The sequence below is a fragment of the Ascaphus truei genome, chromosome 18 (genome assembly GCF_040206685.1).
Source record: "Ascaphus truei isolate aAscTru1 chromosome 18, aAscTru1.hap1, whole genome shotgun sequence".
Classification (NCBI taxonomy): Eukaryota; Metazoa; Chordata; class Amphibia; order Anura; family Ascaphidae; genus Ascaphus; species Ascaphus truei.
Genome location: NC_134500.1, coordinates 27084858 through 27109705, shown reverse-complemented (window position 1 = coordinate 27109705; position 24848 = coordinate 27084858). Strand labels below are relative to the sequence as shown.

At 54.0% G+C, this 24848-nt stretch overlaps 1 protein-coding gene across 5 annotated transcripts in view; it reads right to left on the bottom strand.

Moving 5' to 3' along the window:
* The window catches only part of AP3B2 (adaptor related protein complex 3 subunit beta 2), a 125164-nt gene that overhangs the window by 7273 nt on the left and 93043 nt on the right, over positions 1-24848 (bottom strand). For 3 of the 5 annotated variants that reach the window (XM_075575930.1, XM_075575928.1, XM_075575932.1), the window contains 12 exons: positions 24127-24181; positions 23262-23333; positions 22340-22402; positions 16739-16871; positions 16554-16663; positions 13039-13215; positions 11526-11712; positions 10139-10269; positions 7437-7548; positions 5805-5952; positions 5055-5238; positions 4111-4186 (listed from right to left, as the gene is read on the bottom strand). In XM_075575930.1, the coding sequence (XP_075432045.1) occupies positions 4111-4186; positions 5055-5238; positions 5805-5952; positions 7437-7548; positions 10139-10269; positions 11526-11712; positions 13039-13215; positions 16554-16663; positions 16739-16871; positions 22340-22402; positions 23262-23333; positions 24127-24181 (1448 nt within the window). The remainder of the gene's footprint in view (positions 1-4110; positions 4187-5054; positions 5239-5804; positions 5953-7436; positions 7549-10138; positions 10270-11525; positions 11713-13038; positions 13216-16553; positions 16664-16738; positions 16872-22339; positions 22403-23261; positions 23334-24126; positions 24182-24848) is intronic. The other 2 variants (XM_075575931.1, XM_075575929.1) reach the window with 1 other exon arrangement.

Below are 24848 nucleotides of genomic sequence, written 5' to 3'. Positions count from 1 at the left end.
AAAAAAGAACGCACTGGTGAGCTCTGCAACACAAAAAGGCCTGGACGTCCACGGAAGACAACAGTGGTGGATGATCGTAGGATCCTTTCCATGGTAAAGAAAAACCCCTTCACAACATCCAGCCAAGTGAAGAACACTCTCCAGAAGGTAGGCATAGCATTATCCAAGTCTACCATAAAGAGAAGACTTCACGAGGGCAAATACAGAGCTTTCACCACAAGGTGCAAACCATTCATAAGCCTCTAATAGAAAGGCCAGATTAGACTTTGCCAAACAATATCTAAAAAAGCCAGTCCAGTTCTGGAACAGCATTCTTTGGACAGATGAAACTAAGATCAACCTGTTATGATATTAAACACAACCGTAGCGCTCAAAAGTGAATTCCTTGCAGTATATCACAAACCTAGATACAATACCAACTAGATATATTGTCCAGAGTCCTGCTGACCAGACAATTTGAAGGTCAGTTCAAAAATGACCTCCTGGAATACGATATAGAAAAAAGTCCTCCTTGGCGCTGGAATCCTGGTGTTGCTGGGGTTATTCTCCGATTGGTATATGGAACAAACGACAACAAAAGTACATATCTATTAATAAATAAATATGACCTGTCTATAACTAATCACCTCTATGTGCACTTCTAGGCATGATACTTCCACACCTTTCAGAAAAGATGCACAATGCCCCTGACAAAAAGAACAGGATTTTTTGAAACGCGTAGGGCGGAGTGCGCATGTGCGGGAAGAATACTAAATTGACTGCATCAGCCCGGAGCTGGTAAAGAGAGAAGTTCCCTCAGCGAGATCCGCGTCATAGCGGACATACACAAACGGAGGGGAAGAGAAGGCGGAACCTAGGAGCGCGCACGTGGACCACGTGATGACAGCGTAGCGGTCCCAGCACAAGCACGATCGTGGAAGTAGAGTGTGCTCACTCCACCGCCGGTATACTATCATCCCCTAAACTGCACCTGGTGAGACAGTTGAGACGGGACGCTTGGCAGAGGTTACTTACCCGGAGAGCAGAAAGAAAAGGGGCTGGTGACGGCCTGAATGTTCACACCGCTTCAATTTTATAGGGAATTCGTGAGTGATATTCCAATTGTTTTTTTTATATGTTTTATAGTAAAGTTGTTCATACGATATTGCCCTATGGTCTGTTCTATTGCTTTTTCATATGGCTTGTGAGGTTGCTGTATCCCATCAGAAGAGGATCTGATCAATTTAGAAGTTAAGTTTTATCCATTGTTCACTTCCTATAGCCATCTCTGAACTGTGGTGTAGGTTTACACATTTGTCTCAATATATGCATAAGATCTTATAGGTAATTACATCTTTTCTGTAAGGTGTGGAAGTATCATGCCTAGAAGTGCACATAGAGGTGATTACAGTTATAGACGGGTCATATTGATTTATTAATAGATATGTACTTTTGTTGTCGTTTGTTCCATATACCAATCGGAGAATAACGCCAGCAACACCAGGATTCCAGCACCAAGGAGGACTTTTTTTCTATATCGTAAGATCATCCTGTACCAGAATGATGGGAAGAAAAAAGTATGGAGAAGGCTTGGAACGGCTCATGATCCGAAGCTTACCACATCATCTGTAAAACACGGTTAGGCGGTGTGATGGCAGGGGCATGCATGGCTTCCAATGGCATTGGGTCACTAGTGTTTATTGATGATGTGACAGAAGACAGAAGCAGCCGGATGAATTCTGAAGTGTATAGGGGGGATATATTGTCTGCTCAGATTCAGCAAAATTCAGCGAAGTTAATTGGACGGCGCTTCACTTTACAGATGGACAATGACCCAAAACATACTGCGAAAGCAACCCAGGAATTTTTTTAAGGCAAAGAAGTGGAATATCCTGCAATGGCCGAGTCAATTACCTGATCTCAACCCGATCGAGCATGCATTTCACTTGCTGAAGACAAAACGTAAGGCAGAAAGACCCACGAACAAACAACAACTGAAGACAGCTGCAGTAAAGGCCTGGCAAAGCATCACAAAGGAGGAAACCTAGCGTTTGGTGATGTCCATGCGTTCCAGACTTCAAGCAGTCATTGCCTGCAAAGGATTCTCGACAAAGTATTAAAAATGAACATTTTATTTATGATTGTGTTAATTTGTCCATTACATTCGAGCCCCTGAAATAAGGGGACTGTGTATGAAAATGGTTGCAATTCCTAAACGTTTCATACGATATTTTTGTTCAACCCCTTGAATTAAAGCTAAAAGTCTGAACTTCTATTGCATTTCAGTTGTTTCATTTCAAATCCATTGTGGTGGTGTACAGAGCCAAAATTATGAAAATTGTGTCAGTGTCCAATTACTTCCGGACCTAACTGTGTGTGTGTGTGTGTGTGTGTGTGTATATACATACATAAATATACATACATACATACATATATATATATTATATATATACACACACACACACACACGTATGTATATATATATATATATTAAAACAAAACATGTACAGTAATAAGTAATGCTTTGGGCTCTGAATGAACTGTTGCACGCTCTGGAGTGAGTATTTACATTTTCGGACACATTTTGCTACAACAGGTATGTGTTAAAGTTGTGTTAATGTGTTAATAACACAACGTCCGCCGTAACGTGACGTCCGATAACACAACGTCCGATAACACAACGCGCACCGTAACGCGACGTCCGATAACACAACGTGCGCCGTAACGCGACGTCTGATAACACAACGTGCACCGTAACGCGACGTCCGATAACACAACGCGCACCGTAACGCGACGTCCGATAACACAACGTGCACCGTAACGCGACGTCCAATAACACAACGTGCACCGTAACGCGACGTCCGATAACACAACGTGCACCGTAACGCGACGTCTGATAACACAACGTGCACCGTAACGCGACGTCCGATAACACAACGTGCACCGTAACGCGACGTCTGATAACACAACGTGCACCGTAACGCGACGTCCGATAACACAACGTGCACCGTAACGCGACGTCCGATAACACAACGTGCACCGTAACGCGACGTCCGATAACACAACGTGCACCGTAACGCGACGTCCGATAACACAACGCGCACCGTAACGCAAAGTCCGATAACACAACGTGCACCGTAACGCGACGTCTGATAACACAACGCGCACCGTAACGCGACGTCCGATAACACAACGTCCGCCGTAACGCGACGTCCGATAACACAACGTGCACCGTAACGCGACGTCCGATAACACAACGTGCACCGTAACGCGATTTCAGATAACACAACGTGCACCGTAACGCGACTCCGATAACACAACGTGCACCGTAACGCGACTCCGATAACACAACGTCCGCCGTGACATAACATCCGATAACACAACGTCTGCCGTAAAGCGACGTCCAATAACACAACGTCCGCTGTAACGCGACGTTAACACAACGTATCCCGTTTTGATTCATAATGTCACAGTTTGCACAGGACTCAGTGACATGCAGATTATCCCAATATAAATCACGCCCGCCAGGGCCGCCGACAGAGCGGGGCGGGGGAGAGATGTTGGGGACCCAACCTGTCGGTGTGTGTGTGTTGGGGGGAAGTGTGTGCGTAGGAGGGGGGGGGGATATTGTGTATTGTGTGTGTGTGGGGGGGGAATTGTATGCGTATTCTGAGGATTGTGTGTGTGTGTGGGGGGGGGGGGGAATTGTATGCGTATTCTGAGGATTGTGTGTGTGTGGGGGGGGGGAATTGTATGCGTATTCTGAGGATTGTGTGTGTGTGTGGGGGGGGTATTTTGTGTAATTTATGGGGCAGCGGGGGAATGAGTGTGAGGAAGGAAAGATTGAGTGAGAGGGGGGGTCATTGAGTGATAGCGGAGGGGGGGAGAAGAGGAGAGGGTATAGGACTGAGTTTGGGGGAGGGAGAGTGTGGAAGAGAGGGGGGAATAGATGGGTGAGAGAGGAGCGAGGATGTGTGAATGGGGGGGGGGGAGAAGGGCACCGATACGCTGGGGGAGGTGGGGAGGACGGCTCCAGTCCTGGGCCCCGGGAAAGCTGTCTGCGGCCCTGACGCTACATCAGAACACAGCCCCCGCGGGACGAGACCGGACTCGTTCTCCCGGACTACTCACAGTCATCCAGATCCAGCAGCGACATCTCCTTCCTCTCCCGCGCACCTCGGAGGATCAGGGGCTTGGTGACAGGAGGCTGCACGGGACACACAACACGCGGGGTTAAACCTCGCACGGGGAGGGAGGGGCACTTCCAAAAAACAACCACCTGGTGTGAACAAGTTAAACAAAATCTAGCGGTGGGAACCCCAAAGATTGGCCTGATTTTGTAAACTTGGAAATGAATTATAAGTTGCATTTTATTAGTGGCCTCGGCCCCCCGCCCTTATCAGAGAGACAATACAGATAAGGGGAGGGGGAGAGAGGGGGCTTTGCCTGCGCAAACTCTTGTTGAACACACGCAGACGTCAGACACAAGGGGGCAGCGCGAGGAAATCAGTCCCCTCCCAAGTCTCAGCTCCCCGTGTTCCTATAATAACTTTAATAAGGATTTAATCATATTTATAGGGGCAGATTTGGGGGAAAAGTGACCCCTTAACCCTGTCACTGCCATTAGTACACTTTGCTCCTAGGAGGGACCGACCCCTTAACCCTGTCACTGCCATTAGTGCATTTCCACTTTACAGGTCAAAGATCCCCCCCCCCCCCCCCAGTTACAGTAACTGACTTATTGGTACCGTGTGATAAATGAATGTGTTTCCCTTTTCTCCGGGAATACCAGCGTTTCGCCTCTGTCAGCCTCTCTGTCTAACGGCGGCCTCGCGATTACTAACCAAAGACCAGGATTTACTCCTCGTTCAGATTATTAACCCCTTCGGTGCCAGATGGAATGTGATTGACACTGCGTCTGTGGCCCCTCTGGTGCTGAGCGGAGTAATGCCCCCCTCCCCCGGCGCGTTCCTCCCAGCGCGGCCCGTGGGCGGGGCCTGTCTGGCATTAACCCAGCCCGTGCTGCTGAAGTGGTTAACCCTATCACGGCTGAGCCGATTGCTTTGGAACCTTACGCTTGGTTTTTTCTTGGGCTCGGGCGCACGCTTCTCCTCTTCCTCGTCTTCCTCTGACGAGGAGCCCGTCCCAGACCCGCTGCTCCCGGAGCTGCTCCCCTCCTCGGAGGCGGATTTGTGGGAGGTCTTTGCTGCGGTTTTCTTCCCCCTGGAGGTCACTTTCTGCTCCTGGTCAGTGTCATCGCTGTCACAGATTGGGGGGGGGAGTCACAGGGGGCGGGGGGTCACAGATTGGCAGGGAGGGTTACAGATTAAGGAGGGGTGTGGGGTCACAGATTAGGGGGGGGGTCACAGATTGGCAGGGGGGGTCACAGATTGGCAGGGAGGGTTACAGATTGGGGAGGGGTGTGGGGTCACAGATTGGGGGGGGTCACAGATTGGCAGGGGGGGTCACAGATTGGCAGGGAGGGTTACAGATTGGGGAGGGGTGTGGGGTCACAGATTGGGGGGGGTGTCACAGATTGGCAGGGAGGGTTACAGATTGGGGAGGGGTGTGGGGTCACAGATTGGGGGGGGTGTCACAGATTGGAGGGGGTCACAGATTGGCAGGGAGGGTTAAAGATTGGGGAGGGGTGTGGGGTCACAGATTGGGAGGGGGGGTCACAGATTAGGGGGGTGAGGGGTCACAGCGCAGCCCCTCTCGCTCATTTGGGTCTCTATTTGCTCCCCACCCATTGCTCTCCTACCCCATCACTCCCCTTTCCCTCCTCCCCACATCCCCCCTCCAGCTCTCCCCACCCGTCTCCTCACCTCCCCTCGCTCTGCGGCACTTTCTTCTTCTCCTCTTTCTTCTCCTCTTTCTCAGACCCATCTTCCTCTTCGCTCTCCTCCTCGCTCCCGGAAGCGGACGCGCTCCCACTGCTGCTGCCGCTCTCCGACTCGCTTACCGACTCTGGCTCTGTGACACATGGACATCAGGGCAAATAACGAGGAGGCAGCGTGTAGACGGGGAGGAGGCACGAGGCTTGGCGCGGGCAGTGGAAGGAGGCGCGGCCAGAGGTATGGCGTGGGCAACGGGAGGAGGCATTGCGCGGGCAGAGGGAAGAGGCACCACGCAGGCGGGGGAAGGAGGCGGGTAGAGGGAGGAGGCACGGTGCAGGCAGCGGGAGGAAGCACGGCGCAGGCAGCGGGAGGAGGCACGGCGCAGGCAGCGGGAGGAGGCACGGCGCAGGCAGCGGGAGGAGGCACGGCGCAGGCAGCGGGAGGAGGCACGGCGCAGGCAGCGGGAGGAGGCACGGCGCAGGCAGCGGGAGGAGGCACGGCGCAGGCACTATGCTCACACACGGAACGCGGCACCGCGCCCTGCTCACGCGCGGCACCGCGCCCTGCTCACGCGCGGCACCGCGCCCTGCTCACGCGCGGCACCGCGCCCTGCTCACGCGCGGCACCGCGCCCTGCTCACGCGCGGCACCGCGCCCTGCTCACGCGCGGCACCGCGCCCTGCTCACGCGCGGCACCGCGCCCTGCTCACGCGCGGCACCGCGCCCTGCTCACGCGCGGCACCGCGCCCTGCTCACGCGCGGCACGCGCCCTGCTCACGCGCGGCACAGCGCCCTGCTCACGCGCGGCACAGCGCCCTGCTCACGCGCGGCACAGCGCCCTGCTCATGCGCGGCACAGCGCCCTGCTCACGCGCGGCACAGCGCCCTGCGCTCTGCTCACACGCGGCACAGCGCCCTGCGCTCTGCTCACACGCGGCACAGCGCTCTGCTCACACGCGGCACAGCGCCCTGCTCACACGCGGCACAGCGCTCTGCTCACACGCGGCACCGCGCCCTGCTCACACGCGGCACCGCGCCCTGCTCACACGCGGCACCGCGCCCTGCTCACACGCGGCACCGCGCTCTGCTCACACGCGGCACAGCGCTCTGCTCACACGCGGCACCGCGTTCTGCTCACACGCAGCCTCTCACCGCGCTCTGCTCACACGCGGCACCGCGCTCTGCTCACACGCGGCACACCGCCCTGCTCACACGCGGCACAGCGCTCTGCTCACACGCGGCACAGCGCTCTGCTCACACGCGGCACAGCGCTCTGCTCACACGCGGCACCGCGTTCTGCTCACACGCAGCCTCTCACCGCGCTCTGCTCACACGCGGCACCGCGCTCTGCTCACACGCGGCACACTGCCCTGCTCACACGCGGCACAGCGCTCTGCTCACACGCGGCACCGCGCCCTGCTCACACGCGGCACAGCGCCCTGCTCACACGCGGCACAGCGCTCTGCTCACACGCGGCACAGCGCTCTGCTCACACGCGGCACCGTGCTCTGCTCACACGCGGCACCGCGCTCTGCTCACACGCGGCACCGCGCCCTGCTCACACGCGGCACCGCGCCCTGCTCACACGCGGCACCGCGCCCTGCTCACACGCGGTCTCTCACCGCTGTCTGCAGATTCCGTCGGTCCTGACTCCCCCTCTGAATCGGAATAAAATGGCTTATCGTCCCTCTCCTTCCTCTTGTCTCTGCTCGGACACTTGGTCCATTCGGGCACCTGCGGGGAGACCACGGGGGGTGAGAGGGGAAAATGCATGGCTATCTCACACCCTGGAAATGCATGGCTATCCCTCTCTGCCTACAGGCAATTACACTTCTTCTATTCATCTATATTTATATCAACATGTGGTGATTAGATAAACAAAGACAGAGACATGCACCGTGTGTAATGATTTACCTAAACCCTGTATCTATTGGCTTTCTGCGCGCGCCAGCTGCACGCCGGGCGGCTTTCTGTGCGCGCCAGCTGCACGCCGGGCGGCTTTCTGTGCGCGCCAGCTGCACGCCGGGCGGCTTTCTGCGCGCGCCAGCTGCACGCCGGCCGACTTTCTGCGCGCACCAGCTGCACGCCGGCCGGCTTTCTGCGCGCGCCAGCTGCACGCCGGGCGGCTTTCTGCGTGCGCCAGCTGCATAAATATCCCATTGATTTCCATACCATTTGACGGAAAATCTGGGCGTCAGGATGATACCACCCTCACCTCAAACCCATACTTTTTATGTCATTAATGTGTCACTCCGCAGAAAGTTACGAGCTCAGCGTAACGGAGACAGGAACTGTCCCAGAACTTCAGAGCTCCTTTATTTAATTAACGATGCGCTAACTTCACACATCGTTAAGTGCTAACGGAGACCTTCAGAGCCACAAAACCAGCGTGAAGGTCTGTGCTACGGCTAAGACGGCGTTAACTCGAACCCACGTTGGTGCTAATGAAACGCAAGAGTAACCTTGCATACCCACTATAGTCGGTTAAGGTGAACGCGGGTATTTAACGAGCTAAACTCGCTGTTCCACCCACACACAAGAATAGGACTTTTACAGGGACACAGGGGTCATTTAACTAACCGCGTTATTTCCCTCTCCGCTCTTTATTAACGAGGGTCTGGGTGGGAGTGACGCCATCTTTAGGTAACGGATACTTAACGCTACGTTATTTTACATGAACGCATGGCAGTGCTAACGTAACATGGCGTTAGTCCTGTGCTAATGAGATCAGCTTTTGCATATAATTAGCTCTCGGGGGAAAGTTACGAGTGTTAATGATTTGCAGTATTAGCACGGAGATAACGGACGTCTGTAGCTGGACCATAATGCTCTATGCCGACAGGAAATCCAAACCAGACCAAAGCCGCTCCTAATGCTATATAAGGCGGCGCTTATAGTGCCGGCGACAGCGACGCCGCGTCAAAACAAATGCATTGCCGCCGTCGCATGCGCTTATAGTAAGCGCGACAGCTTGGTCACGATCGCTGGAAGTCATCTCCATTTGATTTTTCCAGTGACCGCAGCCTGACGTCGCGTCACCGGCGCTATAAGCGCGGCCTAACGGGGAAATGTGTCAAGTGTCACAAACTGCAGCACTATATACAAAGAGGTTATAGGAGCAGTTAGGAGAGGAGTTATAGGAGCAGTTATAGCCAGTTAGCGGTGGAGTTATAGGAGCAGTTAGCGGTGGAGTTATAGGGAGCAGTTGAAGAGGGGTTATAGGAGCAGTTATAGGGAGCAGTTGAAGAGGGGTTATAGGAGCAGTTATAGGGAGCAGTTGAAGAGGGGTTATAGGAGCAGTTAAGGTGGTTATAGGAGGAGCTATAGGGAGCAATTATAGGAGTAAGAAGCAAGATGACAAGCCTCATAAATGTATGTATATAAGAACATTTGGGAACAAACGGATACATACTGTATGCCCCACTGGCATCACAGCAGCACTGTGATTTATCCCATGGCAGGTAGGACTTAGTGAAGATTATCTGCCAGAGGGGGCAGTCTTGCTGCGTGAAGTTTTAAGATGACACTGACCGAATAGGATAAAACGGTAGCACTGCACACTACACACACTGCAAACTACACACTGCACACACTGCAAACTACACACTCCGCACACACACTGCACACTGCACACGGAATCCTCCACACTACTGCACACTGCACACACTGCGCACTCAGCACTGTACACACTGCATCCTCCACACTGCACACAGAGGAGAGACACCTTCTTCCACTCCCCCAGGAGTCCGATGTGAGCTTCCCTGGGAGCAGCGTCCTCCTCCTCCTGTGTATAAGGGGGAGACGGGGTTTCTGGACCTGTCCCTAATCACTGATCCTACAACACGCTGTGTGCTGAAACCCCCTCCCTGCCCCCAGCCCGAGACCCGGAAGAGACCGCAGTGTGTGTATAACTGACCCAGACAAATGCACAATAAGACCGGCATAGCAAAAGGGCACCCTAGCAGGCGGTACAAACTGGCATAGTAGGGTGTACAGAATGGAATAGCAGAGAGGAGCAGTGAAGCCTGGCATAGTAAGGGGGCACAGCATTGGGCAGGGCAAAGGGCACGGCCTGGCACAAAAGTGAGTGCAGCGGGGGATGCGGCTTAACAGCAGGGGGCACGGCCTGGCACAGCAGGGGTCATGGCTTGGCACAGTAGGGGCACAGCCTTGAATAGAAGGGCACAACCTTGCAGGTCAGAGGGCACAGCCTGGCACAGCAGAGGGTGCAGCGGGGGATGCGGCCTAACACTGCAGGGGACACAGCCTGGCACAGCAGGAGGGCACTACCCGCGTCCCTATATACTCAGGTGACAGCACGCACAGCTCCCTTCACCTCCACGTTGCGCACGGACGGGTCAGGAGCTTCCTCCGGCCAGTCGGGCAGCTCTTGGTATCCCACAGCCTTGGAATTGAGGAGGTGAGAGAGGGAGCCCAGCTGGAAGTGATCGCGGTCTGGGGGGAGGGAGCTGTGTTATATGTGTATAAGGACTGTACAGATCCCACCTCCCTCTCTCTCCTCTCACACATAATTATACTTCTCCCTCCTTGTCTCTCCCCTCCCTCCCTATCGCTCTCCCTCCCTTCTAGCCTCTCTCCCTCCTAGCCTCTCTCCCTCCTTCCTAGCCTCCCTCCCTCCTAGCCTCTCTCCCTGCCTCTCTCCCTCCCTCCTTCCTAGCCTTTCTCCCTCCCTCCCTCCTAGCCTCTCTCCCTCCCCCCTCCTAGCCTTTCTCTTCCTTCCCTCCCTCCTAGCCTCTCTCCCTCCCTCCTAGCCTTTACCTCTGTCCCTATCGCTCTCCCTCCTCCCCTCCCTATCTCCCTCTCACTCCCTTATCTCCCTCTCACTCCTTCCCTCCCTATTGCTCTCTCCCTCCTATCCTCCCACTCTTTCCCTCTCCCTCCCTCCCTACCTCTCCCTCCCTAACACTCTCTCCCTCCTAGCCTTTCCCTTCCTCCCTCCTAGCCTTTACCTCCGTCCCTATCTCTCTCTTTCCCTCCCTCCCTATCGCTCTCTCCCTCCTAGTCTTTCCCTCTCTCCCCCTACTAGCCTCTCCCTCCCAGCCTCCCTATCTCTCACTCCTTCCCTCCCTATCGCTCTCTTCCTCCATTCTAGCCTCCGCCTCTCCCTCCCTATCGCTCTCTCTTCCTCCTAGCCTCTCCCTCCTAGTCTTTCCCTCTCTCCCCCTACTAGCCTCTCCCTCCCAGCCTCCCTATCTCTCACTCCTTCCCTCCCTATCGCTCTCTTCCTCCATTCTAGCCTCCGCCTCTCCCTCCCTATCGCTCTCTCTTCCTCCTAGCCTCTCCCTTCCTCTCCCTTCCCTCCCTCTCCTTTCCCTCCCTCTCCCTTCCCTCCCTATCGCTCTCTCTTCCTCCTAGCCTTTCACTCCCTCCTAGCCTCCCCTTCCCCCTCTTCCTCCTAATCTCCCCCTTCCTCCCTTCTAGCCCCTCCCTCCCTATATCTCTCTCCCTCCTAGGCTCCCCCTCCCTCCCTCCCTCCTAGCCAGGCCCTCCCTCCCGGCCTCCCCACCCCTCCTAGCCAGCCCCTCCTCACCTCCCCTTCCCTGTCTCCCTCCCTCTTAGCCAGCCCCTCCCCCTCCCTCCATCCTAGCCTCCCCCTCCCTCCTAGCCAGCCCCTCCTCACCTCCCCCTCCCTCCTCACCTCCCCCTCCATCCTAGCCTCCCGCTCCCACCCTATCTCTCTCCCTGATCACCTTTGAACGATGACTCCAGGATGGGCGCCGGTTTCTGCGCCAGGAAGAGCTTCTTGGCGTGTTTGCTGAGCGCGCCGCTCTTGTCAGTGGGCACAATGAGCTGGCGGATGAAGCGTGTGCGATCTCTGATGTCATAGTTCTGGTCATACTTGGCCAGGTTCAGCACATAATGGGTGAGGAGTTTGGTCTAACAATGGACAGAGAGCAGACACCAGGGGATGAGAGTGACACACTGAGGGGGTGGGGAGGGACTGAGATAGAGAGAGGGGTGAGGGCGCTCCTCCGTACAAAAATGGTGTTATTCCCCCCTTATATACCGGATGTGTAACACAGAGGGGGGGGGGGGGGGAGAGCTGGGGAGTACGGGGCACGGTCAGAGACAGTGTGGCACAGTATGGGGTACGGTTAGGGACAGCGTGGCACAGTACGGGGCACGTTAGGGACAGAGTGGCACAGTACGGGGCACGTTAGGGACAGAGTGGCACAGTACGGGGCACGGTTAGGGACAGAGTGGCACAGTACGGGGCACGGTTAGGGACAGAGTGGCACAGTACGGGGCACGGTTAGGGACAGAGTGGCACAGTACGGGGCACGGTTAGGGAGAGCGTGGCACAGTATGGGGCACGGTCAGAGACAGTGTGGCACAGTATGGGGCATGGTCAGGGACAGCGTGGCACAGTACAGAGCACGGTCAGGGACAGCGTGGCACAGTACGGGGCACGGTTAGGGACAGCGTGGCACAGTACGGGGCATGGTCAGGGACAGTGTGGCACAGTATGGGGCATGGTCAGGGACAGCGTGGCACAGTATGGGGCATGGTCAGGGACAGCGTGGCACAGTACGGGGCATGGTCAGGGACAGCGTGGCACAGTACGGGGCACGGTCAGGGACAGTGTGGCACAGTATGGGGCATGGTCAGGGACAGCGTGGCACAGTACAGAGCACGGTCAGGGACAGCGTGGCACAGTACGGGGCACGGTTAGGGACAGAGTGTCACAGTACGGGCACGGTTAGGGACAGCGTGGCACAGTACGGGGCACGGTTAGGGACAGTGTGGCACAGTACAGAGCACGGTCAGGGACAGCGTGGCACAGTATGGGGCACGTTATGGACAGCGTGGCACAGTACTGGGCACTATTAGGGACAGTGTGGCACAGTCCGGGGCACGGTTAGGGACAGCGTGGCACAGTACAGAGCACGGTCAGGGACAGCGTGGCACAGTACGGGGCACGGTTAGGGACAGCGTGGCACAGTACAGGGCACAGGGACAACGTGGCACAGTACAGAGCACGGTCAGGGACAGCGTGGCACAGTACAGCGCAAGGTTAGCGACAGCGTGGCACAGTATGGGGCACGTTATGGACAGCGTGGCACAGTACTGGGCACGGTTAGGGACAGCGTGGCACAGTACAGGGTTATTGGTGAGAAACAGTATGGGGCACAGCCCACGTCGCAGTCTCTTCCTGCAGCCGGTGCCAGTTCTGCCACGTTGTTAGCCGCGCTACGCTCTCACCTGCTTGGAGTTGGTGAGAAACAGCTTGGCTGCCAGGTTGATAGTTTGGAGTTTGACGATGTCCTCCTCGTTAGTGAAGGATTTGGCCATCTTTCTCAGGACATCAGGGGCGATCCTGGGCACGTTCTCACAGTACTCCCCGATCAGCCAGATAATGCTGGCACGAGCCATGGGCACCTACACAGGGGACAGAGCACCCGCGGGGCATCGGCACAAGGATTATACACAAGGGCACCCGCAGGGTAGCAGCACAGGGATTATACACACGGGCACCCGCAGGGCAGCAGCACAGGGATTATACACAAGGCAGCAGCACAGGGATTATACACACGGGCACCCGCAGGGCAGCAGCACAGGGATTATACACACGGGAACCCGCAGGGCAGCAGCACAGGGATTATACACACGGGAACCCGCAAGGCAGCAGCACAAGGATTATACACAAGGCAGCAGCACAGGGATTATACACACGGGCACCCGCAGGGCAGAAGCACAGGGATTATACACACAGGCACCCGCAGGGCAGCAGCACAGGGATTATACACACAGGCACCCGCAGGGCAGCAGCACAGGGATTATACACACGGGAACCCGCAAGGCAGCAGCACAAGGATTATACACAAGGCAGCAGCACAGGGATTATACACACGGGCACCCGCAGGGCAGAAGCACAGGGATTATACACACGGGCACCCGCAGGGCAGCAGCACAGGGATTATACACACGGGCACCGCAGGGCAGCAGCACAGGGATTATACACTGAAGAACAGGAATATTACAGGCTCATATAGCACAGACATATTATACAAGATATTATATGGACATATATATATCGCTGAGGTTGTACAAACCCATTAATCACAGCGAACCGACGATAAATACACAGCAGGGGGCGGTACCTGGGTAGCCAGGGTCATTACCTGGGTATCAGAGGACAGTACCTGGGTATCATGGGTAGCAGGGGTCAGTACCTGGGTAGCAGGGGTCAGTACCTGGGTAGCAGGGGTCAGTACCTGGGTAGCAGGGGTCAGTACCAGGGTAGCAGGGGTCAGTACCTGGGTAGCAGGGGTCAGTACCTGGGTAGCAGGGGTCAGTACCTGGGTATCAGAGGACAGTACCTGGGTAGCAGGGGTCAGTACCTGTGTAGCAAGGGTCAGTACCTGGGTAGCAGGGGTCAGAACCTGGGTAGCAGGGGTCAGAACCTGGGTAGCAGGGGTCAGTACCTGGGTAACAGGGGTCAGAACCTGGGTAGCCAGGGGCGGTACCTGGGTAGCCAGGGTCATTGGGGATGAATCTCCGGGAAGCGCAGGGATATGTGAAAACAAAAATGTATATAGATAGTGCAATATTGCTGTGACAAATTAAATAAATTGGCTGATCTAATGCAGATGTACTGAAAAGTGTGAGAAGGTTTAAAGGCACGTAAAGGTATCTTTCCCAAAGTATGGATGTCACACTGTATTCAGGAAATCAATCTCAGCCCCATATAGAATCCAAGAGACCTTAGAAAAGAAGACTGGACATAGCGCAGACTGTATACCAAGAATTTATAAAAGGTAAGTGAAAGGTATTACACTCACATGATTTCAAAAGTTTAAAAGCATTTCGATCACACGCAGTGGATCTCAGCAGCCGGATAGATGGTGTATCTGGTTCCCCTCCTTCCGTGGCGTGCGTGTCACTGGTTTGCGTTCCAACTCCTGATGAAATCGATGAGATGAAACGCGTAGAGTGACGTTTGTACTACTGGCCGGAACCCCTGGAAGCCGATGACATCACTTCCTGTGCAGCTGGAACGCAAACCAGTGACACGCACGCCACGGAAGGAGGGGAACCAGATACACCATCTATCCGGCTGCTGAGATCCACTGCGTGTGATCGAAATGCTTTTAAACTTTTGAAATCATGTGAGTGTAATACCTTTCACTTACCTTTTATAAATTCTTGGTATACAGTCTGCGCTATGTCCAGTCTTCTTTTCTAAGGTCTCTTGGATTCTATATGGGGCTGAGATTGATTTCCTGAATACAGTGTGACATCCATACTCTGGGAAAGATACCTTTATGTGCCTTTAAACCTTCTCACACTTTTGAGTACATCTGCATTAGATCAGCCAATTTATTTAATTTGTCACATCAATATTGCACTATCTATATACATTTTTGTTTTCACATATCCCTGCGCTTCCCGGAGATTCATCCCTACTTCTCAACACGAGGACTGACAGAGCAATCCTCACCGGGTCATAGCAGCACCTGTTTTATGTGTTTGCATAAGTATCACTTTTTGATTATTATTATCACTACGATTATATGTATAGCTAGTATTTTTATATAGAGCGCCACTATTAGATAAGTTTCCTTTTTCACATAGCCAGGGTCACTACCTGGGTATCAGAGGACAGTACCTGGGTATCATGGGTCAGTACCTGGGTAGCAGGGGTCAGAACCTGAGTAGCAGGGGTCAGAACCTGAGTAGCAGGGGTCAGAACCTGGGTAGCAAGGTTCAGTACCTGGATAGCAAGGGTCAGTACCTGGGTAGCAAGGGTCAGTACCTGGGTAGCAAGGGTCAGTACCTGGGTAGCAAGGGTCAGTACCTGGGTAGCAAGGGTCAGTACCTGGGTAGCAGGGGTCAGTACCTGGGTAGCAGGGGTCAGTACCTGGGTAGCAGGGGTCAGTACCTGTGTAGCAAGGGTCAGTACCTGGGTAGCAGGGGTCAGTACCTGTGTAGCAAGGGTCAGTACCTGGGTAGCAAGGGTCAGTACCTGGGTAGCAGGGGTCAGTACCTGGGTAGTAGGGGTCAGTACCTGGGTAGCCGGGGTCAGTACCTGGGTATCCGGGGTCAGTAACTGGGTATTAGCGGTCAATACCTGGTATTAGGTGTCAGTACCTGGGTAACCGGGGTCAGTACCTGTGTAGCAAGGGTCAGTACCTGTGTAGTAAGGGTCAGTACCTGGGTAGCAAGGGTCAGTACCTGGGTAGCAAGGGTCAGTACCTGGGTAGCAAGGGTCAGTACCTGGGTAGCAGGGGTCAGTACCTGGGTAGCAGGGGTCAGTACCTGGGTAGCCGGGGTCAGTACCTGGGTATCAGGGGTCAGTAACTGGGTATTAGCGGTCAATACCTGGTATTAGGTGTCAGTACCTGGGTAACCGGGGTCAGTACCTGAGTAGCCGGAGTCAGTACCTGGGTAGCAGGGGTCAGTACCTGGGTAGTAGGGGTCAGTACCTGGGTAGCAAGGGTCAGTACCTGGGTAGTAGGGGTCAGTACCTGGGTAGCCGGGGTCAGTACCTGGGTATCAGGGTCAGTAACAGGGTATTAGCGGTCAATACCTGGTATTAGGTGTCAGTACCTGGGTAACCGGGGTCAGTACCTGGGTAGCCGGAGTCAGTACCTGGGTAGCAGGGGTCAGTACCTGGGTAGCAGGGGTCAGTAACAGGGTATTAGCGGTCAATACCTGTTATTAGGTGTCAGTACCTGGGTAACCGGGGTCAGTACCTGAGTAGCCGGAGTCAGTACCTGGATATTATCGCTCAGTTTGGCCATGTGTTTGATAATCTCGCTGAGCTGTGCCGGTTGCATCTGTAGAAGTTTCTTTATCACCACCACCGACTCGGCAACCACCAGTTCTACGGGAGACACGATGCAGGGGTCAGAATCCGGAGCGCCACTAACATCATCACGTGGAGCGGCATCTCTCTTACCGTCACGGTTTGACAGGAGCTGAACGAGACCATTCAGGCAGGTGTCACGGACTTTGCCGATGTTTGTTGCACATCGCCCGATGGCCTGGATGGTGGCAGCGACAAAGTCCTTGTCCATACTCCGGATGTAGGTCTGGATAGTGGGAGAGGTTAAAAGTTACATGGGGTCTGTCCTGTGACATCAGAGACCCAATTGGAAAGACTCTGGATAAAACACTGGGGTAAATCATCAACGAATCCACGGAAATACAGTTGTATTTTCTGCTGTTGTCTGCATCAAATTTCCTACGTGTGATGCAAATTGTTACCCAGAAAAGTTTATTACCCTGGAAGATGTTGCCTGGAAATTCTTGCCCCGGAGTTACCTGGAATATCCTGCCCCAGAGTTACTTGGAATATCCCGCCCCGGAGTTACCTGGAATATCCCCGCCCCGGAGTTACCTGGAATATCCCCGCCCCGGAGTTACCTGGAATATCCCCGCCCCGGAGTTACTTGGAATATTCCCGCCCCGGAGTTACTTGGAATATCCCGCCCGGAGTTACCTGGAATATCCCCGCCCCAGAGTTACCTGGAATATCCCCGCCCCGGAGTTACCTGGAATATCCCCGCCCCAGAGTTACCTGGAATATCCCCGCCCCGGAGTTACTTGGAATATCCCCGCCCCGGAGTTACCTGGAATATCCCCGCCCCGGAGTTACCTGGAATATTTCCACCCCGGAGTTACCTGGAATATCCCCGCCCCGGAGTTACCTGGAATATCCCCGCCCCGGAGTTACCTGGAATATCCCCGCCCCGGAGTTACCTGGAATATCCCCGCCCCGGAGTTACCTGGAATATCCCGCCCCGGAGTTACCTGGAATATCCCGCCCCGGAGTTACCTGGAATATCCCCGCCCCGGAGTTACCTAGAATATCCCCGCCCCGGAGTTACCTGGAATATCCCCGCCCCGAAGTTACCTGGAATATCCCCGCCCTGGAGTTACCTGGAATATCCCCGCCCCAGAGTTACCTGGAATATCCCGCACCGGAGTTACTTGGAATATCCCGCCCCGGAGTTACCTGGAATATCCTGCACCGGAGTTACCAGAAATATCCCGCACCGGAGTTACCAGAAATATCCCGCCCCAGAGTTACTGGGAATATCCCACCCCAGAGTTACCTGAAATATCCCTACCCCAGTTACCTGGAATATCCCGTCCCAGAATTACTGGGAATATCCCCGCCCCAGAGTTACCTGTAATATTCTTGCTCCTGGAGTTACCTGGAATATCCCGCCCCAGAGTTACCTGGAATATCCCGCCCGAGAGTTACTGGGAATATCCCGCCCCAGGAGTTACCTGGAATATCCCCGCCCCAGAGTTACCTGGAATATCCCCGCCCCAGAGTTACCTGGAATATCCCGCCCCAGAGTTACCTGGAATATCCCCGCCCCAGAGTTACCTGGAATATCCCGCCCCAGAGTTACCTGGAATATCCCGCCCCAGAGTTACCTGGAATATCCCCGCCCCAGAGTTACCTAGAATATCCCGCCCCAGAGTTACCTGGAATATTCTCGCTCCTGGAGTTACTGGGAATATCCCGCGCAAGATTTTCTGGGAAGATCCAGGATGCCCCAGAGTTGCCTGCAATATCCCGCCACAGAGTTTCTTGGAATATCCCTGAACTAGAGATTCATGGAATATCCCGCCCCAGACTTACCTTTTATATCCCAGAACCAGAGATACCTAGAATATTCCCGCCCCTGAGAGGTACTTTCAAAATCCCACCCAGGAGTTACCTGGAATCTCCCCCCCCAGGAGTTACCTAGAATATCCCGCACCAGAGTTACCAGAAATATCCCGTCCCAGAGTTACCTGGAATATCCCCGCCCCGGAGTTACCTGGAATATCCCCACCCGGAGTTACCTGGAATATTCCCGCCCCAGAGTTACCTGGAATATCCGCCCCAGAGTTACTTGGAATATCCCCGCCCCAGAGTTACTTGGAATATCCCCGCCCGGAGTTACCTGGAATATCCCACCCCAGAGTTACCTGGAATATCCCGCACCAGAGTTACCTGGAATATCCCCCCCAGGAGTTACCTGGAATATCCCGCACCGGAGTTACTTGGAATATCCCGCCCCGGAGTTACCTGGAATATCCCCGCCCCGGAGTTACCTGGAATATCCCCGCCCCAGAGTTACCTGGAATATCCCCGCCCCGGAGTTACCTGGAATATCCCCGCCCCGGAGTTACCTGGAATATCCCCGCCCCAGAGTTACCTGAAATATCCCCGCCCCAGAGTTACCTGGAATATCCCGCACCGGAGTTACTTGGAATATCCCGCCCCGGAGTTACCTGGAATATCCCGCACCGGAGTTACCAGAAATATCCCGCCCCAGAGTTACCTGGAATATCCCGCCCCAGAGTTACTGGGAATATCCCACCCCAGAGTTACCTGAAATATCCCTACCCCAGTTACCTGGAATATCCCGCCCCAGAATTACTGGGAATATCCCCGCCCCAGAGTTACCTGTAATATTCTTGCTCCTGGAGTTACCTGGAATATCCCGCCCCAGAGTTACCTGGAATATCCCGCCCAAGAGTTACTGGGAATATCCCGCCCAAGAGTTACTGGGAATATCCCGCCCCAGGAGTTACCTGGAATATCCCCGCCCCAGAGTTACCTGGAATATCCCCGCCCCAGAGTTACCTGGAATATCCCGCCCCAGAGTTACCTGGAATATTCTCGCTCCTGGAGTTACCGGGAATATCCCGCCCTAGAGTTACCGGGAATATACCACGCAAGATTTTCTGTGAATATCCAGGATGCCCCAGAGTTGCCTGCAATATCCCGCCACAGAGTTTCTTGGAATATCCCTGAACTAGAGATTCATGGAATATCCCGCCCCAGATTTACCTTGTATATCCCAGAACCAGAGATACCTAGAATATTCCCGCCCCAGAGAGGTACCTTCAAAATCCCACCCAGGAGTTACCTGGAATCTCCCGCACCAGAGTTACCAGCAATATCCCGTCCCAGAGTTACCTGGAATATCCCCGCCCCGGAGTTACCTGGAATATCCCCACCCGGAGTTACCTGGAATATTCCCGCCCCAGAGTTACCTGGAATATCCGCCCCAGAGTTACTTGGAATATCCCCGCCCCAGAGTTACCTGGAATATCCCCCCCAGGAGTTACCTGGAATATCCCGCACCGGAGTTACTTGGAATATCCCGCCCCGGAGTTACCTGGAATATCCCGCACCGGAGTTACCAGAAATATCCCACCCCAGAGTTACCTGAAATATCCCTACCCCAGTTACCTGGAATATCCCGCCCCAGAATTACTGGGAATATCCCCGCCCCAGAATTACTGGGAATATCCCCGCCCCAGAGTTACCTGTAATATTCTTGCTCCTGGAGTTACCTGGAATATCCCGCCCCAGAGTTACCTGGAATATCCCGCCCGAGAGTTACTGGGAATATCCCGCCCCAGGAGTTACCTGGAATATCCCCGCCCCAGAGTTACCTGGAATATCCCCGCCCCAGAGTTACCTGGAATATCCCGCCCCAGAGTTACCTGGAATATCCCCGCCCCAGAGGTACCTTCAAAATCCCACCCCAGAGTTACCTGGAATCTCCCCCCCTCAGGAGTTACCTAGAATATCCCGCACCAGAGTTACCAGAAATATCCCGTCCCAGAGTTACCTGGAATATCCCCGCCCCGGAGTTACCTGGAATGTCCCCACCCGGAGTTACCTGGAATATTCCCGCCCCAGAGTTACCTGGAATATCCGCCCCAGAGTTACTTGGAATATCCCCGCCCCAGAGTTACTTGGAATATCCCCGCCCGGAGTTACCTGGAATATCCCGCCCCAGAGTTACCTGGAATATCCCGCACCAGAGTTACCTGGAATATCCCCCCCAGGAGTTACCTGGAATATCCCGCACCGGAGTTACCAGAAATATCCCGCCCCAGAGTTACCTGGAATATCCCGCCCCAGAGTTACTGGGAATATCCCACCCCAGAGTTACCTGAAATATCCCTACCCCAGTTACCTGGAATATCCCGCCCCAGAATTACTGGGAATATCCCCGCCCCAGAGTTACCTGTAATATTCTTGCTCCTGGAGTTACCTGGAATATCCCGCCCCAGAGTTACCTGGAATATCCCGCCCGAGAGTTACTGGGAATATCCCGCCCCAGGAGTTACCTGGAATATCCCCGCCCCAGAGTTACCTGGAATATCCCTGCCCCAGAGTCACCTGGAATATCCCGCCCCAGAGTTACCTGGAATATCCCCGCCCCAGAGTTACCTAGAATATCCCGCCCCAGAGTTACCTGGAATATTCTCGCTCCTGGAGTTACCGGGAATATCCCGCGCAAGATTTTCTGGGAATATCCAGGATGCCCCAGAGTTGCCTGCAATATCCCGCCACAGAGTTTCTTGGAATATCCCTGAACTAGAGATTCATGGAATATCCCGCCCCAGACTTACCTTTTATATCCCAGAACCAGAGATACCTAGAATATTCCCGCCCCTGAGAGGTACCTTCAAAATCCCACCCAGGAGTTACCTGGAATCTCCCCCCCCCCCCCAGGAGTTACCTAGAATATCCCGCACCAGAGTTACCAGAAATATCCCGTCCCAGAGTTACCTGGAATATCCCCGCCCCGGAGTTACCTGGAATATCCCGCCCCAGAGTTACCTGGAATATCCCTACCCGGAGTTACCTGGAATATTCCCGAACCAGAGTTACCTGGAATATCCGCCCCAGAGTTACCTGGAATATCCCCGCCCCAGAGTTACCTGGAATATCCCCGCCCCGGAGTTACGTGGAATATCCCCGCCCGGAGTTACGTGGAATATCCCCGCCCCGGAGTTACCTGTAATATCCTGCCCCGGAGTTACCTGTAATATCTGCCCCAGAGTTACCTGGAATATCCCCGCCCCAGAGTTACCTGGAATATCCCCGCCCCAGAGTTACCTGGAATATCCCGCCCCAGAGTTACCTGGAATATCCCCGCCCCAGAGTTACCTGGAATATCCCGCCCCAGAGTTACCTGGAATATCCCACCCCAGAGTTACCTGGAATATCCCGCCCCATAGTTACCTGGAATATCCCCGCCCCAGAGTTACCTGGAATATCCCCGCCCCAGAGTTACCTGGAATATTCCACCCCCCTGAGTTACCTAGAATATCCGCCCCAGAGTTACCTGGAATATCCCCACCCCAGAGTTACCTGGAATATCCCCGCCCCAGAGTTACCTGAAATATCCCCGCCCCAGAGTTACCTGGAATATCCCGCCCCAGTTACCTGGAATATCCCGCCCCATAGTTACCTGGAATATCCCCGCCCCAGAGTTACCTGGAATATTCCACCCCCCTGAGTTACCTGGAATATCCGCCCCAGAGTTACTGGGAATATCCGCCCCAGAGTTACCTGGAATATCCCGCCCCAGAGTTACCTGGAATATCCCACCCCAGAGTTACCTGGAATATCCTGCCCCAGAGTTACCTGGAATATCCCGCCCCATGGTTACCTGGAATATTCCACCCCCCTGAGTTACCTGGAATATCCGCCCCAGAGTTAGTGGGAATATCCCCGCCCCGGAGTTACCTGGAATTCCCGTAGGATGGTGGAAATGTTCGTCTCGTTAGCGAGATTTGTCAGGACTTCCAGCTAGAGGACGGAAAGAAAGGGAGTTGGATTTAGGCGCAAATCCACAAAGATCCGTTATTGACTTAACAAGGTATTTACTTAAATAAACATCTCATTAGGTGCTAACGGGTATCTTCAAAGCACAGGAACGCAGTGTTAAGGAATATACTACCTCATGGTATCTCAGGTGTGTTAGGTATCTCAGGTGTGTTAGGTATCTCAGGTGTGTTAGGTATCTCAGGTATGTTAGGCATCTCAGGTGTGCTCCCACATGTTGGAAGGGGGTTTACAGGGGGATATAGGGCACTTGGGACTATAGTCACATTGGTTTCTCTCTCTAAATTCTGTTAAATTGAGCTCTACAAATCCTATAATATCCACCCACCTCCCTATCCCAAGATGACCCCGTTCAGTACGAGAGGGACCTGCATCTTCATAATGTATATTACATGGCTTTGCGGTAGCACTCGGGGGAATAACACGTGCGGTTCACAAATAAAATCATAGGAGGGACTGACCCCTTAACCCTGTCACTGCCATTAGTACACTTTGCGCCTAGGAGGGACTGACCCCTTAACCCTATCACTGCCATTAGTACACTTTGCCCCTAGGAGGGACTGACCCCTTAACCCTGTCACTGCCATTAGTACACTTTGCCCCTAGGAGGGATACTCCTTCTGTCTCTGCGACTCCCAACTGATTAGAACGTCTGATCTTTGGGACCTCTTTGCCCAACGTAATATTGTAACATATAATAAGTATCCGTGTTATCCAGTTGCAGTGAGTCCTTCAGTATCAGGTGATAGATGATTTGTATTATCTTTGCACAATGGGTTGCTCCATATAAGCAGGACTATGAAACACAAATACGCAGAATCACCTTGAGTATTTTGATCTGGGTGGGGTCCGTGGATCGGATGTAGAAGCTTTTCAGGTACGGCTCAAACATTCCCTGAGAGGGGAAACATCGGGACGGTGGTTTGATAATCAGCGAGTAAGGGAGAGTTCAAATGGGTTCATCGTTTTTATAAAGGGTCAACATATTCCAGTGATTCCCAGCTGGGGGTCAGGGGTCTCCGATCTGCAATGGGGGCTCCCAGGCAGAATAGGGGGTCCTGAGCCAGTGTGGGGTCTGCGCACTTCGGAAGGCCCCAAACTGCACCTTAGCGTGGGTGGTATAGCTGTCACTCACAGCACAAGCTTCCCACAATGCTTTGCATCTACAGCAGCAAGGCATTGTGGGGCGTGACTTTGGAAGCCCCAGCAGTGACTGACAGCGATGCCCCCATTTCTGCCTGCACACACTGAGGGGCAGTTTGAGGGATTATTAAGTGTGTGTTCCCCACGAGCTCAGGACACCATACTGCCTGGGATCGGTCACCGTTGTGAGCGACAGTCTGACGAGTCGGCGATAAGATTGATTAATTAGGGGTTCAGGGAACAAAGATTTTCTAGCAGGGGGAGCAGTGTAATAAGTTTGGGAACCGCTAAAATAAATGACAAAAGGAATGGCCAATACCAAATAAGGACAAACAAGCGCAAACAGATACAGAAGATAATGGCGACCCGATCCCGAGAGCGTTTCATAAAAACGTACCCCAAAGACTGAAGAACCCCAACATGAAAAGAGAAGGGAGAGGGGATATGAGAGAAGCTGTCACATATATAAAGTGTTAATACGTGCAGCTGAGAGGGGAGGGGGGGGGATATGAGATCCGTGGCCTTGGCAGTGGGAGGAATCTTACCCTTCTCTTGATGGACATCGTGGCCACGTTCTGAAGTACCACGAATTGCACCTCGCTGATAGGAGGGAGACGGAAGGGGGGGAGAGGAGAAGGTGGGGAGGAAAGGAGGGGGAAGTGTGGAGAGGGAAAGAAGGAGAGGGGAGCAGGGAAGGGAGGAGAGGCGGAGGGAAAGGGAGAGGGGAAGTGAATGGGAGAGGGGGGAGAGAAGGTGATGGAGAGAGGAAAGGAGAGGGGGGGAAGGGAAGGAGAGGGGGAAGGAAAGGATGGGGAAGAGGGAAGGAAAGGAGAGGGGGAGAGGAAGGAAAGGAGAGGGGAGACGGAAGGAGAGGGGGAGAAGGAAGAAGAGAAGGGAAGGGGGAAAGATAGGGGGAAACGAAGGAGATTGGGGAGAGAAGGAGAGTGGGGGGAGAGGAGAGGGGGAGAGAAAAGGAGAGAAGGAAGGTGAGGGGGAGGGAGGAGAGGGAAGGAGAGGGGGGGAGAGAGAAGGATGAGAGAGTTATATAAAAGGCAACTGATTCAATACACTTACAAGCCCATCCTCTGCGGCCAAGGAGACCTTATAAAGATAGCCACGATTATATATCACATCAACCTACCCCCCCCCCCAATTATATATCACATCAACTCCCCCCCCCAATTATATATCACATCAACCTACCCCCCCCTCCCGATTATATATCACATCAACCTACCCCCCCCCAATTATATATCACATCAACCTA